The sequence below is a fragment of the Tachypleus tridentatus genome, chromosome 13 (assembly GCF_004210375.1).
Source record: "Tachypleus tridentatus isolate NWPU-2018 chromosome 13, ASM421037v1, whole genome shotgun sequence".
NCBI classification, from domain to species: Eukaryota; Metazoa; Arthropoda; class Merostomata; order Xiphosura; family Limulidae; genus Tachypleus; species Tachypleus tridentatus.
In genome coordinates this window covers 169,526,913-169,542,084 of record NC_134837.1, presented here as the reverse complement: position 1 = coordinate 169,542,084, position 15,172 = coordinate 169,526,913, and the positions used below count along the sequence as shown (strand labels likewise).

Genomic DNA, 15,172 nt, shown 5'->3' with positions numbered 1-15,172 from the left:
GACAAATCACTGTTCCTCACTGAATGTTTTAATTTTTTGGTTTGTAAATAAGTAAATATGTGATTATTAATAATTTATACAAATATATATAAAATTTAAATGCACTTTTTTTAAGACTACAGGTAAAAGTGCTTTTGGCATGTTTACAAAGTAATGATAATGTTTTTGAAATTTAAATATAATCTAATATAAGGCAAAACCATTTAAGTCTGTGAAAGCACTATTTTTAATACATTTTAAATTATTTTTGTTTTGTTTTCATCTAAGTTTTTTTCATACGCCATCATGTTATAAATCAGTTCTTTATGGTTTTTACGTTGTGTTTTTGTAACTACATTTGATTTTTGTGAGTCCTTAGTGTGTGTTTTTGTGGTTCTTGTCATGCCCTTGTGCTTGTAGATTTGAATATGAAACTGTCACGTGCTGAAACTGAGTCAAACCACCTGAGTGAGGAGCTTAGTGCAATGAAGACACATTTAGCAGGTTTGTGTTTTTTTCATTCATTAAGTCCACTTAAGTACATCTGTCCATGTACAAAACAGGCATACATTAGCATAGTCCAGGAGATGGGCAGCTTCCTCGATTGAAGTTTTGTTTTTTAAAGTTTCAGAAAAGTTAATATCCATCAGGAAATTAGAACATAGAAACATTTATCAGTCATTCAAAGAATAAGGAACACTTGGTATGCATTCTGTAATGTATTTTGAAAAAACTGATCATTTTCACATTTGGCAGCAGTAATTAAACTTAAGTTTTTAATGTATATGTATGAATACATCTAGATTAAAAAAAATTAATACATTTCTAACTAAATTCACTGTGAACTTAGAAACATTGGAATTATCATCAAAACTGGAATGGATGTTAGACATGCTTTTGTTTATAGTACAAAACTTAAAAATTTAAAATTAAATGTTCACCTTTTCTTTCTACAAATAAGGTAGCAATGTAACTAAAGCTATGTAAATTTAATTAACTATATACAAGTAGCTATGCAATATCTAGGTTGGGGTAATGTTTTCTTCCTTCTCCAGTTATTATGGCATTATTCTTGTTTCTGATATCAATGTGTGCATGACTTAGGTTTAATTACTGATAAATATTTCTCCACACTGCAGAGATCCATGAATGAACATTACTGTCTTAGGTGATCTTGGTAAACGGTTGCTTGCTAGTGTTTTATTTATGTATTTTTAAATGATGAGCTATGGATTTAAGAAATTTTTCCATCTAAATTTTCTGAACTTTTTGAGACAGAGGGGTTTTCTTCACATTGATTTTAGCCCAATGTATGCATGCAAAAAATATTTCACTGAATGATTAATTATAAATTTATTTGTGTATTTACAGAATGTAATTTCTAAAGTAAGAGTGTGTGTAAATTATTACTGTACATACATAGGATTATAGGCACAAAATAATGTATCTGTTTATGCAATAATTTGAATATTTTATCTTGCATGTATTTGTGATTCAAATTGTTTTAAGACTGTTTGATATATTATCTCTTTTGAGTTGAGGTGGATAAGACATATTTAGTGATCATTTCCTGTATAAAAGTCATCTTTTATTTTGTTTACTACACTCAGTATTAAGAATGAGATTACAGTTTATTTGTAGGTTGTTTCAGCTAATACAGTGAATATTTGTTTGTGTAGAACTGCTATTGAAAGAACAGTGAAATGACTATGTTCTTCTAAAATTATTCATAATCACTATTGTTTAATTTATCCTTCAGTGGTACAGACGGAAAGAATTACTAGCATTTTGGAAAAGATGTATGATAAAATTACTACATATATCATTAATCTTACCATTTTATATAATAAATCCAGATATGGAAATATTTAAATAGTTTAAAACTAATATATATTTCAAAATAGTCTAAAACTAACAACATAGTGATGTATTGAAGGTTAATAAGAGAAATTAGTGTTAAGTAATGGATTTCCATATACCATTAATATCACCTCTGATCTGGATTAGAATTTTTCAATTCATTTAAGTTTTAAGAAGATTATTGTTAATAAATAGTATATTATGTTTTTTTGGCCTAATTTATGAAATAGAAATATAGAAAGATTAATGTATAACATTCAAACTAATCCTGACTGTCACAGATGCTGAACAGAAGCTACATGTTATTGAAGGACAAGGGCAGGAACTTTCTCAACAAAAAGCAAAATTAGAAGGGCAAGTTTCAGATCTGGTGCACTTATCAGGAAGTAACTCAGATCAGCTAAGCCAGATCAATGAAGAAATCAGGGAAAGAGAAAAGTTAGTGAAAATGTCTAAAATAAATAGCACAATATATTTGTTTAAAAAAATCAGTTGTATGATGTAATCAGGAGTGATTTCATTTATTTCATGAACTTTTTGTCCACTAAATACAAAAGTTAACTACAAAAAAGCTCAGAGTTCAACCTATGCCTTGCAATGTTTTTTGATAGAAACCAGCTTAAGATATACACAAAGTAATATGTCACCATCAAAAATATATGTCTAGGTGCCATGATTATCTTTGTATCTGTTTGATTTTAATTGGATTGTTTTTCAGAATCCATCAGTGTTACCTTAACTTTTCAGCTACTTTTACCAAAAGTTACTTGTTTCTAACATTTGATCAAATTCATATGAAAGCTTATAAATGAGTTATACTGTTCAAATACACCCACACAGATAAGTGGTAAAAATACCACCACTCTCAGAAGGAGATAAATATGATATTAATATTTTTATATATATATAATTTGATTTTCATATTTTTTAAGCATATACTACTTGCAATTGTTGGTTAGTAGTTTCTGAAAATCTGAAGTAATTTGAAAAGTTAATATAAGTGTGAATGAAATGTAATCTTATGCCAAATTTCAGTGTGATTGTGGCTAAACATTATAGACATCTATCCTGGTATAATTAAATTGTTAAAGTAAGACAGTAAAAGGAAAGATAAAATTGCTTTGCAGGTTAATTACAAAAGACTGTTTATACACATGTAACTAAGCACTGAAGATTTACCTAATTCTGATAATATTTCAGTTTGTCCATAGTTTTATACAGAGAAATTTATCTTTTATTTTGGGATTATGAGAAGTTAGACTTCTTAAATTACTTGACATTTGTCAACTTTTTTAGACAAGTTGAGGAACTTCAGTTCCAGCTAAGAAGTCGTACTCAAGAAGTAGAGAAACTGAAAGACACTGTTAATAGCCTTCATGATCAAAATAAACAGGAATTTGAAAAGATTAATAGTAAACATAATGAAGTAGTTAAGGAACTGAAAGCCAAGATGCAAAATCAGGTGAGTTTTAGGAAATCTAAAATTGTAGTCTTTGTTGTTTTTTAAATGAATAAATTTGTATATCTCTTGTATGTACATTTTATTAGTATTATTATAAGCATCAGAATATATATCTCCCCACTTAAAAGTAGATGCTTACAATTCCAAATTAATCACCATTCAAACATATTCTTCTGTATTAAATGATTTATGTAAGCTATTATTTTGCATGTTATCAAAATGTAATTGTCACTTAATATACTTTACATTGAATTTAATCATTATGTATAAATTTGATTATTTACTAGGACAGCCATTCAAAATGTCAAAAGTAATTACCCCTTTTTAATATTTCCTTCCTTAATCCCTGAAAAATGTTTAATCCCTGTTAGCAAATGGAGCTACAAGAAACACAAGATAAAGTGTCCATCATGTCTAAATCACTATCTAGACAAGAACAGTTACTGACTGAAAAGGAAGCACTGATACAAGACCTACGCCATAAGCTTGAAGAAAGTGAATCTCATCTCACACACTCACAAGCTAAGTTACAAGAATTACAACTCACTGTAGAAGGCCTAAAGGCAGAAGCCTCCAACAGTGTCAAGAATCTAGAAGTAAAAGTTCAACAGCTGCAAAAAGAGATGGAACAAGTTGAGTGTGAGAAGGAAAAGGTAATTTTATATTCATTTCAAAGTGAGTAGAATTGATAGTTTTATATATTTCTGTTACATTTCATCCTGATTTTCAGTTTTATTTATGCATATTTCTTATACTTGTTTGGTTGATGATGGATCTTGCATGCCTTTAAATTTTGATACATGTGTATTGTAAAGCAGTATCCCAGGGTTGTAGTGAACTTAAGAATATTTCTCTATCTCAAACATACCCAAAAAATTTTCTGCAGTTATTAAACCTTAAATGATGATCATCTTCAATTGATCCTGCTACCTACAACATTCCTGCTATTTAAGGGTTAAGTCTTGACGTTTCAAAAATTATTTTGGAACAAGCCATCACTACATACTTGAAAACTAAGTGTTACCAAAACTAATTTTAGATGTTGCTTCTACATAAACTTATTAACCTATCCAGGAAGCTCATCATATCAGTGAGATATAAAATTGGATATGTTATGACGAGAAGGAAGCTATTATTTGTTTTAAAAAAATATCTGTGTGGAACATTCACAAAATCTAATGTTAACCTTGTAATTTATTAAAGCTCAATTGTAGACTGTTTTGAAGTTGAAATTCAAATATCAATGAGAGTCCAAAAGCATGCGAGTATTTTTTTTTAATTTCTATATTTCTTTATTTAGGTATTTAATCAGTATCAAGAAGCCAGAGAAGCCTGTGCTAAGTTAGAGAAAAACCAAGAACAGCTCGTGAAAGAGAAGCAGGAACAACAGGCTACAGTTTCTGATCGTGATTTTCAAGTGGCTCAGCTGAAGGCAGAAGTGGATAGACTCCAGAAAGAATTTGCTAAGCACAGAGAAGAGCTTCAGCAAAAATTAGCAGTGACTGAACAGGAGTCACAAGTGATGCAAGATCTTCATAATCAGTTGTAAGCTGGCATGCAACATGCTGTATTGATTCATCTAAGCATGTTTAGTTTCATGTTTTTTGTTGTTTTTTAATAATAATTGGCTTGTTCTCTCAAGATTTGGGCTTGTTCTAGTAATATAATGTAATTTGTAACATTGGATGTTTATGGAATTGAACAAAATATACATGTTTTTACAATATTTAAAATAATTATGGAAAGCCTAGGTCATACACTATAGGAATGACAAGCAATGAGTAATTGCAACCAACTGGTAATATTTTTGTTAGTATAATACATTATTAAAAAAAATGCAAAATACAAGCAGATAAGCTTAACATTATTGCTAGTACATGATGGATCAATGAGAAGTACCCTACTGGTTTGTTATGGGAAGAATATTATACATTACAGTGTCTAAATCATATCTTATGATTGCTGAAAGATAAGTGGAAGCCTAAACCTGACATTGTTCCAGTCCATATGATTTTAGTGGAATATTTCTTTGGATTAACCTCTATGAAAAAGAGTAATACCCTTAAGTTATACTATCATGTTTCTTGTTTTTTTTCAAGAATATTCTCATTATCTTTTTACCTCCCAGATATATTTCATCCCACTTGCTGCATACTTTCTGAAAATTACATTATGGATAAGAATGTGCATATACCTCTCAGCAGTCACACTGCCATCAGTTTCTGTATATCTTGAACATCACTGGCTGAAATTCAGTCCACACTTTTTGTGTTGGTAACCTGACAAAACTCACTGCAAATGTTGTATGTTGACCTTGATATCTTTTTTTTTTTCCCCTTTATCATTGAAGTAACTATTGTTTGTTGTTTCCAAAGAAATCTGAATACATCTATAAAGAGCATTTTTCTTCAACATTACGTGTCCTCTTGTTTATGGTCAAATGACGGCTTCTGCCTTTTGATTTGATTATCTCCTAAACACTTATTTTTTGAGTAACTATACGTCCATTGCCATAGAACAGTAAAATGTATGTTTATAAAATAGCACAATAGTCTACTATAATAATTAAATTTTAATTTTGAAAATGTTCTGGTTTTTATAGCATGGTATATATTCAACAATAAAATGAAACTGAAATATACCACACATTAACATCCTAAGTCATCTAAACTACTTGTTCTCAGAATTAAAATAAGAAAAACAATGAATGATGTTAATATGTCATAATAGTGTCCTTACATTTTATTTATGTAAACAGTGGTAGCAGAATGTAGAGTCACAATCAACAAGTATCCACAAAGTAACAAAAGTGTTTTTGTGTTTTAACAGTAATAGATTACATTAGTTCCATCTCTCTCTCCCTGATAATCTCTCAGTCAAGAAAAGAATGCAGCTTGGGCATGTGTTTTCAAGTGCAATGGGTGGTCCTTGATTATTGATCTGATTCACAGTATGCTATTTCTGCCAGCATTATTAGTTATAATAATATCCATACATACTACTACATTAGAGACTATTTAAAAGAAATAATAAAAGAATGCAGAAGCTGGTTCAGTGTTAACAATATTACAATACTAGCATTTCCTATGATGGTAACCACCACACAAAGTTTAACTTAAAACCTATAAATATTTAAGTGTAATTTTTAATTATAAATTTAGCATTTACACTAAGTGGTTATGAACCATCAATTAGGTAATAAACAATCCACTCATAATTTTCACTACATTTTATCAGTAACGAAATAAAGTACCTTTAGTACTTTGATGTGAAATTAGTGAAAAACTTGTTATATTTTCAGTGCATTTGCTAATAACTCTTTACAAGAAAACTGAAATTTAGACAGAGGTAGTTATAAATGTTCTATAAACTATAGATAATTGATTATTACAAAACTAATAAAAGTAAATGATTGCACAAACAATGAAGTAATGTCTAACTTTTTCCATGTGTATTTTTAAGTTTTGCTTGGATGCCATACTTTTAGGCTGTAAAATGGTGAGGGATTGAAGGGGTACAAGTTTTTTTTTTACTTTGTATTCATGTAGCAACATGCAGAGAGATGCACTTAGTGAACTACAGAATAAGCTAGTTCATGTAGAGGTGGAGCGTGATGAGTTGTACCAACAAGTTCTCATCCTACGTGGTGCACAGGAGGAAAGAGATCAGGTGAATTAAACATCTATAAACTTTTGACACTATTATGCAGATATGATTATTTTAGCCAGTCATTAGTTAATGAAGATGGAAATTAAAATCAGAATTAATTATATTAATTAAAAAAACCAACCATGTAAATTATAGTGATGGGGCAAGTGGTAATTAAATTTAAGAGCTGTCATCAAACATTTAACTATCAGTTGTTAAACTTTGAGCATTTCAAATTATAAGTTAAATATTCCTGGGTTGTTTATTCCAAAAAACAATTCATTTACAACTAAATGGTAATGTGCACTTAAGATTAAATATTTACATAGTTTGTTTCCTTATTACATTTGACAGTATTGAGTTGACTCAGTGAAATCTACTGTAATTCTTTTTCCTTTCTAATAAGGCTCAAATTATTAGTATATAAGAAGCATATTTGCCCAAAGTCATTTCTGCCAGTATTTATTGATACTTTATTGAAACTTAGTGAATTTCCCTTAATTCGTATCCTGAAATTTATTCTTATAATTCTTAATGCAGATGAATTAAATGTAGATTTCTTTGCTAACAAGAACATGAACAACTTGGTTACATGGCAAACTCAATAGTTTCTTCTGTTATAGTGTCATTGGATTGGCAGTTAAATGGTACTTCATCCTGGCTAACAACTGTTTTATAAGATAAGAAAAAGCTACAAATATTAATTGTACTTATAAATAGAAAAAACAAAATTAAACTTTTGATGGAAAGTAGGGTTTATTGGTTATTCATAAATTGGTACAATAAATATCCAAAACAAAATAAATGCTGCAATAAACAGTAAACAAGTAAAGTGATAATAGCTGGATAGATTTTAAAACTACTTGGTAACAATACACATAAGACCAAATTAGCTATTGTATTAGATTTTTCTATTATATATTTGTTTCACTATTGATGTTTTTCACTCAAAATATATTTACAAATACATGTAACTGATACTGTTAAATGCATATCATGAAATACTCACCTATTCACTAAATTTGCAGAAGATTCTTAAGCTTAAGATTCAACAGTATACTATTGTATGTATATAAAATATTAGTGATTGCCAGTAGCATTTCCAACTGAACTTTCAAGAACCTTCCTTAATAATTTATAAATTCATGCTTGAAATGACAGTTGTATATTTTTGGTTTGCTACAGTTGGTATACTATAAACCTCAGAATCTACAACTGTGATAAATGCTTATCAATTGGGAAACTACAGATATTTGACCAGTAATATCTATAGATTTATAATATTGTAACTCTTAACTTCAGTGAATTAAGTTTAGATATTAGCACATCTATGAGAACATTAGATATTTTTATTGGTGAAAAAATTGCATGTGATCAGCAAAGCAGCTGGCTAATTAAATGAACTGTACTGATAACAACTTGAAATTCATTTGCTCATTGTGAACTGTTGATAAAATATTTAATTCCAGGCCACATTAAAGACTCAGTATTTTTTAAGCTTTTAAAACTTGTATAGAAATTATTTGTAATACCCATTATTATAAATTGTATTATTGTTTGTATGTTAAAATATATATGTGGTACAAAAGAAAACTGTGTGTCAATCCTGTTGGTAAATATCTTAAATTTTATACATATCAATATTCAATAAACTTCTAAATTAAAATTTCCAGCTATTTTAAATTGTAATTCATAATATTATAAATTGGAGACTCGTCCAAGATAAATTATGATATGTAACACTAGAATGAATGAAGGTTGTCTTGTGAATTTCTTGAGATTCCTTATGACTTGATACAATTGCACAGGGCACTTTGGAATTTTTGAAATATGTTTTAGATGTCATATCAGCAAATACTATTATCAATGCTGGAATAAAAAATTACACAAACAAGTAAAGTGATACTAGTTGGTGTAATTTTCATTCCAGCATTTATTTTGTTTTAAATACTTCTTATAGCAATTCTACAAATAATGAATGATCCATACTTTCCATTCAAATTTTAATTATGTTTTTGTGTTTTATGTGTTCAGTTTTTACATGTCCATGGAATGGATATATCTGTAAACCTTCAGTATAGCCACATCCTTGATAACTATAACTTTTACAAGAATTAAAACCACAATCACAGATTTTTAAAATGTAATCCTTACTTTGGTTTACAGGTTGTTTTATTTTTGTAGCATTTCCTAATTCATTTTAAAATTGATAATTTTTTAAAACTCTTTAAGTTTAATCTTTTGTTTTACCTGTACAAACTATATACTTAACCTTTAGAAATTGTTGTGTGCCTATCCATCAATATGCAGCACTACCTGTTGGTTGGATCAAATTGGGTTGAACAGATACTTAAATAAGTTCATAATATCTTTATTTCTAAAAAAAAAACTATTTATGTTTATTGTAATATTGAAAGCTGATACCCACAGACCAGCAAGTGTGCTGGAGAAATTTTGTAGTGATAGTATTCTGTGGAACAGAGACTAGGAAAGGTATTTACACTTGAAGAAGCTTGCAAATTGTCAGGTTTGAAAATATTGACTAATGAAAATGTATTGGTAAGAAGCAAAAAACATTAAATAGATTTATACTCTCTAAACAACTTACTTATGACTAATACAAAATATTCAGTATTTGCTGCTATGACAATAAGAATAAGTTGTTCTACAATGTAATGATGCAAGTTGTTTATAAGATAATTAAAATAATAGTAATGATTAGGTTGGTAGGAAGTTGGTGAAAAAGTTGCTGTTTTAAAGATTTTTGAATTTTTATACTGGAAATTCTAATGACCTCTTCTGGTGTATTATTAGTGTCTGTGTGCGTGTGCATATATGTGCATAATATATCATAATCAATACTTTGAATCATGGGTTTTTTTCCTTAGGAATTCAATTTCTGTGTGTAACTTGTATGGAAACCTAGTGTTTAGTATTATCATACTTAATAAAATGAGGCTTCTTAAAATAGCTATATTGAATGGAAGCTGACTTGTGAATTTCTTGACAGAATGCCATATGACTTGATAAGTATATAAAGCACTTTGGATTTTATGAAACACGTTTTAGGATAGAAAGTACTGCATTTTGAAATGTGTATTGTTACAGGTCAAAATATTTAGAGGTATACCCAATTGGATGAGTAGAAGAAATGACTTGTTTCATAACTATTCATTCTCAACTTCTGGCCATTTGCTAGCAATGCTTAAGCTCAATTAAAAGTATTGTCAGTAAACAATTTTAAAATCCTCTGTGATTGCATGTAAAAATCATTTATCTGCATAATTTTTCAACTGTATTGCCAGCCAGTTTTTCAAAATGCATGACTTGAGTTATAATTTCATGTTTTGTATTAAGCCATTCAGGAGATAAACCTTAGTGAAGCTCATATATAAACTCCTTGTAATAATTTATTAAAACATGAAATATCCTGCAGAGTTTAATTATTCACTAAAGTTGAGTTGTTAAAAAATGATGTAGTATAAAAGTTAAATTTTGATTGCAGTTAGAAAACAGATCAAAATCTCTTCAACAACAACTAGAAGAATTAAAAAAGAGGTAAGGGTACACTAACTTCTCTCACATTCTTAGTTTTAGCTGTTTTTCTTTGTAATATAAATGTTAGAATTTCATATTTCCAGATTATACTAGTTATAGTCATTCATAGTAAGCAGGTATTCATAATCAAGTAATTTGTTTGCATTCATTATAAGTGCTTCTAATTATTCACCACCTGAGCCTTCACAGCTAATAGAATCATATGTATGTATCATATAACAAAATAAGTTACTCACTGGTTCTTCTGTACATATGATAATCATTTTTAAAATCATACAATGTTATATCCAACTTAGTACCATACTTAATATTAAGTATTTGCAAAATCCATGCTATACAGATAGTGTATATTAGTTTACTCAGTATACATTTAATGCTTTCTTTACAATGATAGGATGTGTTTATTGGCCTTTTCTAAACATGCTTTATAACATTAAGAATGATTAAAGTTTCTTGTCCAGCAGGAACTTAACTGATAATTCAAAGGAACCTGACCTCTTCAGGGTTTCTTAAATTGCGATTTACATCGTTCTTATGGTCATGTATATTTTCTAAGTATTATAAAGACAAGTTATTTAACCTATAGTAAAAATGAATTTGTACAGCAAGTAGCATTAAGAAAGTGAAGATGAGTTAAGGTGTCAGTAAACCAACTTTACAACTGGAACTGAGATTAAGAAAGGTGCTTACATCTGAAGCTGCAAATTAAGTCAAATTTGAAAACTTGGGTGCTAATGAAAATTTACTGGCAAGAAAAAAGCCAGTTAAAAATAAATTTGTTCTTTATTACCAAGCTACTTAATGACTAATAGAAAACATTCAGTATTTGCTATGGCAACTAAAATTTAGAATGGCTGACTTCAAGTTGCTCTATAAAGTAGTAATGCAATTTTTAAGATAATTTCTTATTATAAAAAATTATAGCAAGATAAAAACGTACATTAAACGTTTTTGTATGAAGGTGTTTTAATTTTGTACGCAGACAAGTATTATCATAACTTATGTTTGTAACTGTAACATTTTTAATATGTTGATTTGAACACTGTAAATTAGAGCTGCATTATCAGTTAATATTACTTGTTTTATATAGAAATATCAATGTTACTTAAGGTTTTAACTTGAATTGAAAAGAATTTGATTAATAGTGTTTCTGAATATTATTAAAATTATAGAAAAGTTTGATACATTTTCTTGGGAAATTGATATTTGAAATTAATTAAAATTATGATATTTGGATATGACTGTTTATGCATCATTTATAAGATATTATTTTCTTTAATTGATCAATTATGAAATGCCTCTCTCAGGACTTCAGTTTGTTTAAATGTTATACCACATAAAATATTCAGTCTAATTTCAGTATTCATAGAAGTATTTATATAATTAATGTTTTGTTTCATTTTATGTTAAATATTTCCTATTATACTCATGACAGTAAGTTGTTTTTTCTTTCACATCCATTTATGTATTGTTTTAATGATTTTCTTGTTGGCTAAAAGTTGTTCTCTCACATTATGTTAAAATTGTTTTCACTTTTTAATTTACGAGTTGATGTTGCTCATATTATACATCCATTCATATATCATCCTTAAAATATTCATCTTAATATCACAATTTGTTCCTACACTTGTAATATAACACCATTTCTTCTTCAGATGTATATAATTTTAATGTTATAAAATACGATAGGACAGAGAATGTCAAACTGTATAGTTTGTATACGTGAACTTTGAAAGATCAGTTTTTGTAGCTAGTGTATCAGTTTGTTCCAGCAGCTATAACAATCAATAAATTTTTAACACATATGTATACAAACTAATTGAAAATAATTTCACAAAAAAATCTTTGAAATTCATTAGATGTCTGCCTTCATACTTGGACTGGCTATCAGTTGGTATTACAAATTAGATTGATCAACATTTTTTGTGAATTAGTATAAAACATATTTGAAATTAAAATACTATTTCTTAAATAGTTAATTATTCTTATGGAATAACCTGTGCAAACGTTTTTGCTTTGTAAACAATTATATGTAAACATTATTTAAAGTACATTTATTTACAGTAAAGTTATATATATATATATATATATATATCAGTGAAGTAACTAAAATATTTGCTAGGTTTGAAAAAAAAATTAAATATATGTAGCAATATATGTATAAACATTTTCCCTTTTTGTGCTGCTTTGTGCAAACTTGGATACTGGTAAGAATAATTTGTATTAATTGATGCTGATTAATTTGTTTGCTTTTAATATTGATTTTAGTTTAGCTGGTATTATATTTGTCTTAAATTTTGATGTGAATTTATTTTTATTCTCATTATAATTGCTTTTCAATACAAAAATTAGCATCTGATAAACTATTCTCTGAACTTTACTATTTCATCAGTTATACCTTTAAACCAGTTATACTTGCACATTTAGTTTATAAATGCTTTGTTTCTTTAATGTTGGATTACTAAAAAGACTACATACTTTATTTATATTATACTAGGTTTAACTAAACATTTCCTTCAGTACCAAAACACATTTAGTCAGCTGAGTTAGAAAATCAACTTGTAATTGTCATGTCATAATCGTATACAAAATTTGAACCTAGCCATTAACTTGTTCTGTTATGTAGTCACTAAATGGATATCTTGCATCTGTCTTTACTATATTTTGACATAATATTCTGTAACCATATTTCATTGTGTTCAGAGCTGCATGTTTTACTGTATTTTATTATACATATACATTTAACAAGTTTTATGCATTTTACATTCCATAGCAGTTGTATAGTCATGCTTCTGATTATCCACTTTTGGTTGACCCCAAGGCATAGAGGTATGTCTGCAGACACACACTGGTAGAAAACAGATTTTAATACCCATGGTCAGATTTCATACATTTAGTATATTTAAAAAAGAAATATGCTTTATTCAAATATGGACTATAACCACCTAATTAACATTTTAGTTTGTCCACACCTCTAAAGAATGATTTAAAAAGAAACATTTTCAATTTTTTATTCTTTTTGAAAACATCTAACATTTATTTCTCTTCATTATTCTTCAGGTTAACTACTTTTATAGGATGATTCACAAACTAACAAGAAATGAAGCAATGATAAACTTTATACAAATCATGATCTGTGAGATAGAACCAATTGATTAACTTGATTAATCAGTATAATAATTACATATAAGCATCTATAACCTAAAATACTAAAATTTAGTGTTTATGATTATGATAGGTTTTGATTATTTATGCTGTTCAAGTAATCAATCTATTACCATTATTGTTTATATTTTTTTAATTAATTTACAGTTATTCAGTTTAATTGATTAGTGTTGCAACTCCCCAAAATAAACTATTTTAAATTAGTGATACCAGTTATAACACTTTAGTTGCACCAACTATTTAAATCTTGTAAGAATAGTCAGTTACTTGAATCTAATAATTAATGAGCTCAATAATGATTCAGTTTTCAAGTTCCACTTATTGCACCACTCTAATGTCAGATTTCTTGTATCAGAAATATGCACAAAGTTACACACAAGCTTAACTGTACTATTAATCCTTAATTTGAAACTGATAGAGCAGAGTGAAGGTAACTATGCAGCAGTGCCCATCATGACCTCTTGGGTAATTAATGAAATAGTAAGATTTGACTGCCAGCCTTCTTGTAACATACAATAGTCCAAAGTACAAAATTGTTGCAGCAACAGGACACATACCATATAGCCTGAGCATCATATTTTGGTACACTCACACTGATGATAATGGGTATTTAAAATTCCCATTCTTGTATTCTATTAACTGTTTCTCGTTGCACATGTTGAAGTTAAAAATTGAATGATAGTATTCAGAGCCTGTAATACATTGTTGATTTAATGGATCCCCCTCAATGTTATATTTGAATAAATGCATTATGCTTCATATTTTGGTTGAAGGGTTTGCATTGATAATACTCAAATATACCCAAGCTTATATTTGTTGTTTTTTTAAGTTGTATTGAGAATAATTTAGCTTGTTTTGATACTAATGATTAATGTATTTACTGTGTAAAAATGCTGTCTAACAAACAGACTTAAAGCATTTCTGTTTTTACAGTGAACTAATTGAAATACACATCATTTATTCTTTAACTTTTACATTTAGGGAATTCCAACTTGTGAATGATTTCAACAGTGAGAGGGAATCTCTGCAGAAGATGCTGGAGTCTGCTCAGTCTCAAATGGAGCAACGGGAAAAGGATATCTCTAAGAAAGACCAAGAGGTACTGGTGCTAGTTTAATATGTTAAATAATATATGCAGTTGAATTGAATGTATTGTATGTTTCAATACAAATATAAATAACCATTTTTCTGTTATAATTATCAGGACATGTATTTCAAAAATTGTTCAATAAAATTGTTTACAAACACCACATACAGTACTGTGCAAACATGTTAGGACGAGAGAATGTTTAGTTATTTTTTCTATTTTATGGGGCTCCTCCTTCTATGCCATTACAAAATATAAATTCCATGTTGATAGTTGAATGAGCTAGGGTGTGAATACTTATTTTTTAGAATTCCCATATATTTTTACCAAGGGTACTTCATAAGGGTTATGCTTGAATAAACATACTGATAAAATTTAGGGTCTGAAATAACTGTCAGGTACCCAGTGCAGTG

At 28.4% G+C, this 15,172-nt stretch overlaps 1 protein-coding gene across 8 annotated transcripts in view; it reads left to right on the top strand.

Annotated features, from left to right (window-relative positions):
* LOC143240774 (uncharacterized) overlaps nucleotides 1-15,172 on the top strand; it is an 84,116-nt gene that overhangs the window by 60,229 nt on the left and 8,715 nt on the right. For 6 of the 8 annotated variants that reach the window (XR_013021950.1, XM_076483796.1, XM_076483798.1 and 3 more), the window contains exons 13-20: nucleotides 400-483; nucleotides 2,121-2,277; nucleotides 3,136-3,301; nucleotides 3,673-3,954; nucleotides 4,602-4,846; nucleotides 6,850-6,970; nucleotides 10,455-10,507; nucleotides 14,654-14,771. Coding sequence is in view for 7 of the 8 variants with exons in the window: in XM_076483796.1 (XP_076339911.1) it covers nucleotides 400-483; nucleotides 2,121-2,277; nucleotides 3,136-3,301; nucleotides 3,673-3,954; nucleotides 4,602-4,846; nucleotides 6,850-6,970; nucleotides 10,455-10,507; nucleotides 14,654-14,771 (1,226 nt within the window). In the remaining variant the exon portion in view is untranslated. The remainder of the gene's footprint in view (nucleotides 1-399; nucleotides 484-2,120; nucleotides 2,278-3,135; nucleotides 3,302-3,672; nucleotides 3,955-4,601; nucleotides 4,847-6,849; nucleotides 6,971-10,454; nucleotides 10,508-14,653; nucleotides 14,772-15,172) is intronic. The other 2 variants (XM_076483797.1, XM_076483799.1) reach the window with 2 other exon arrangements.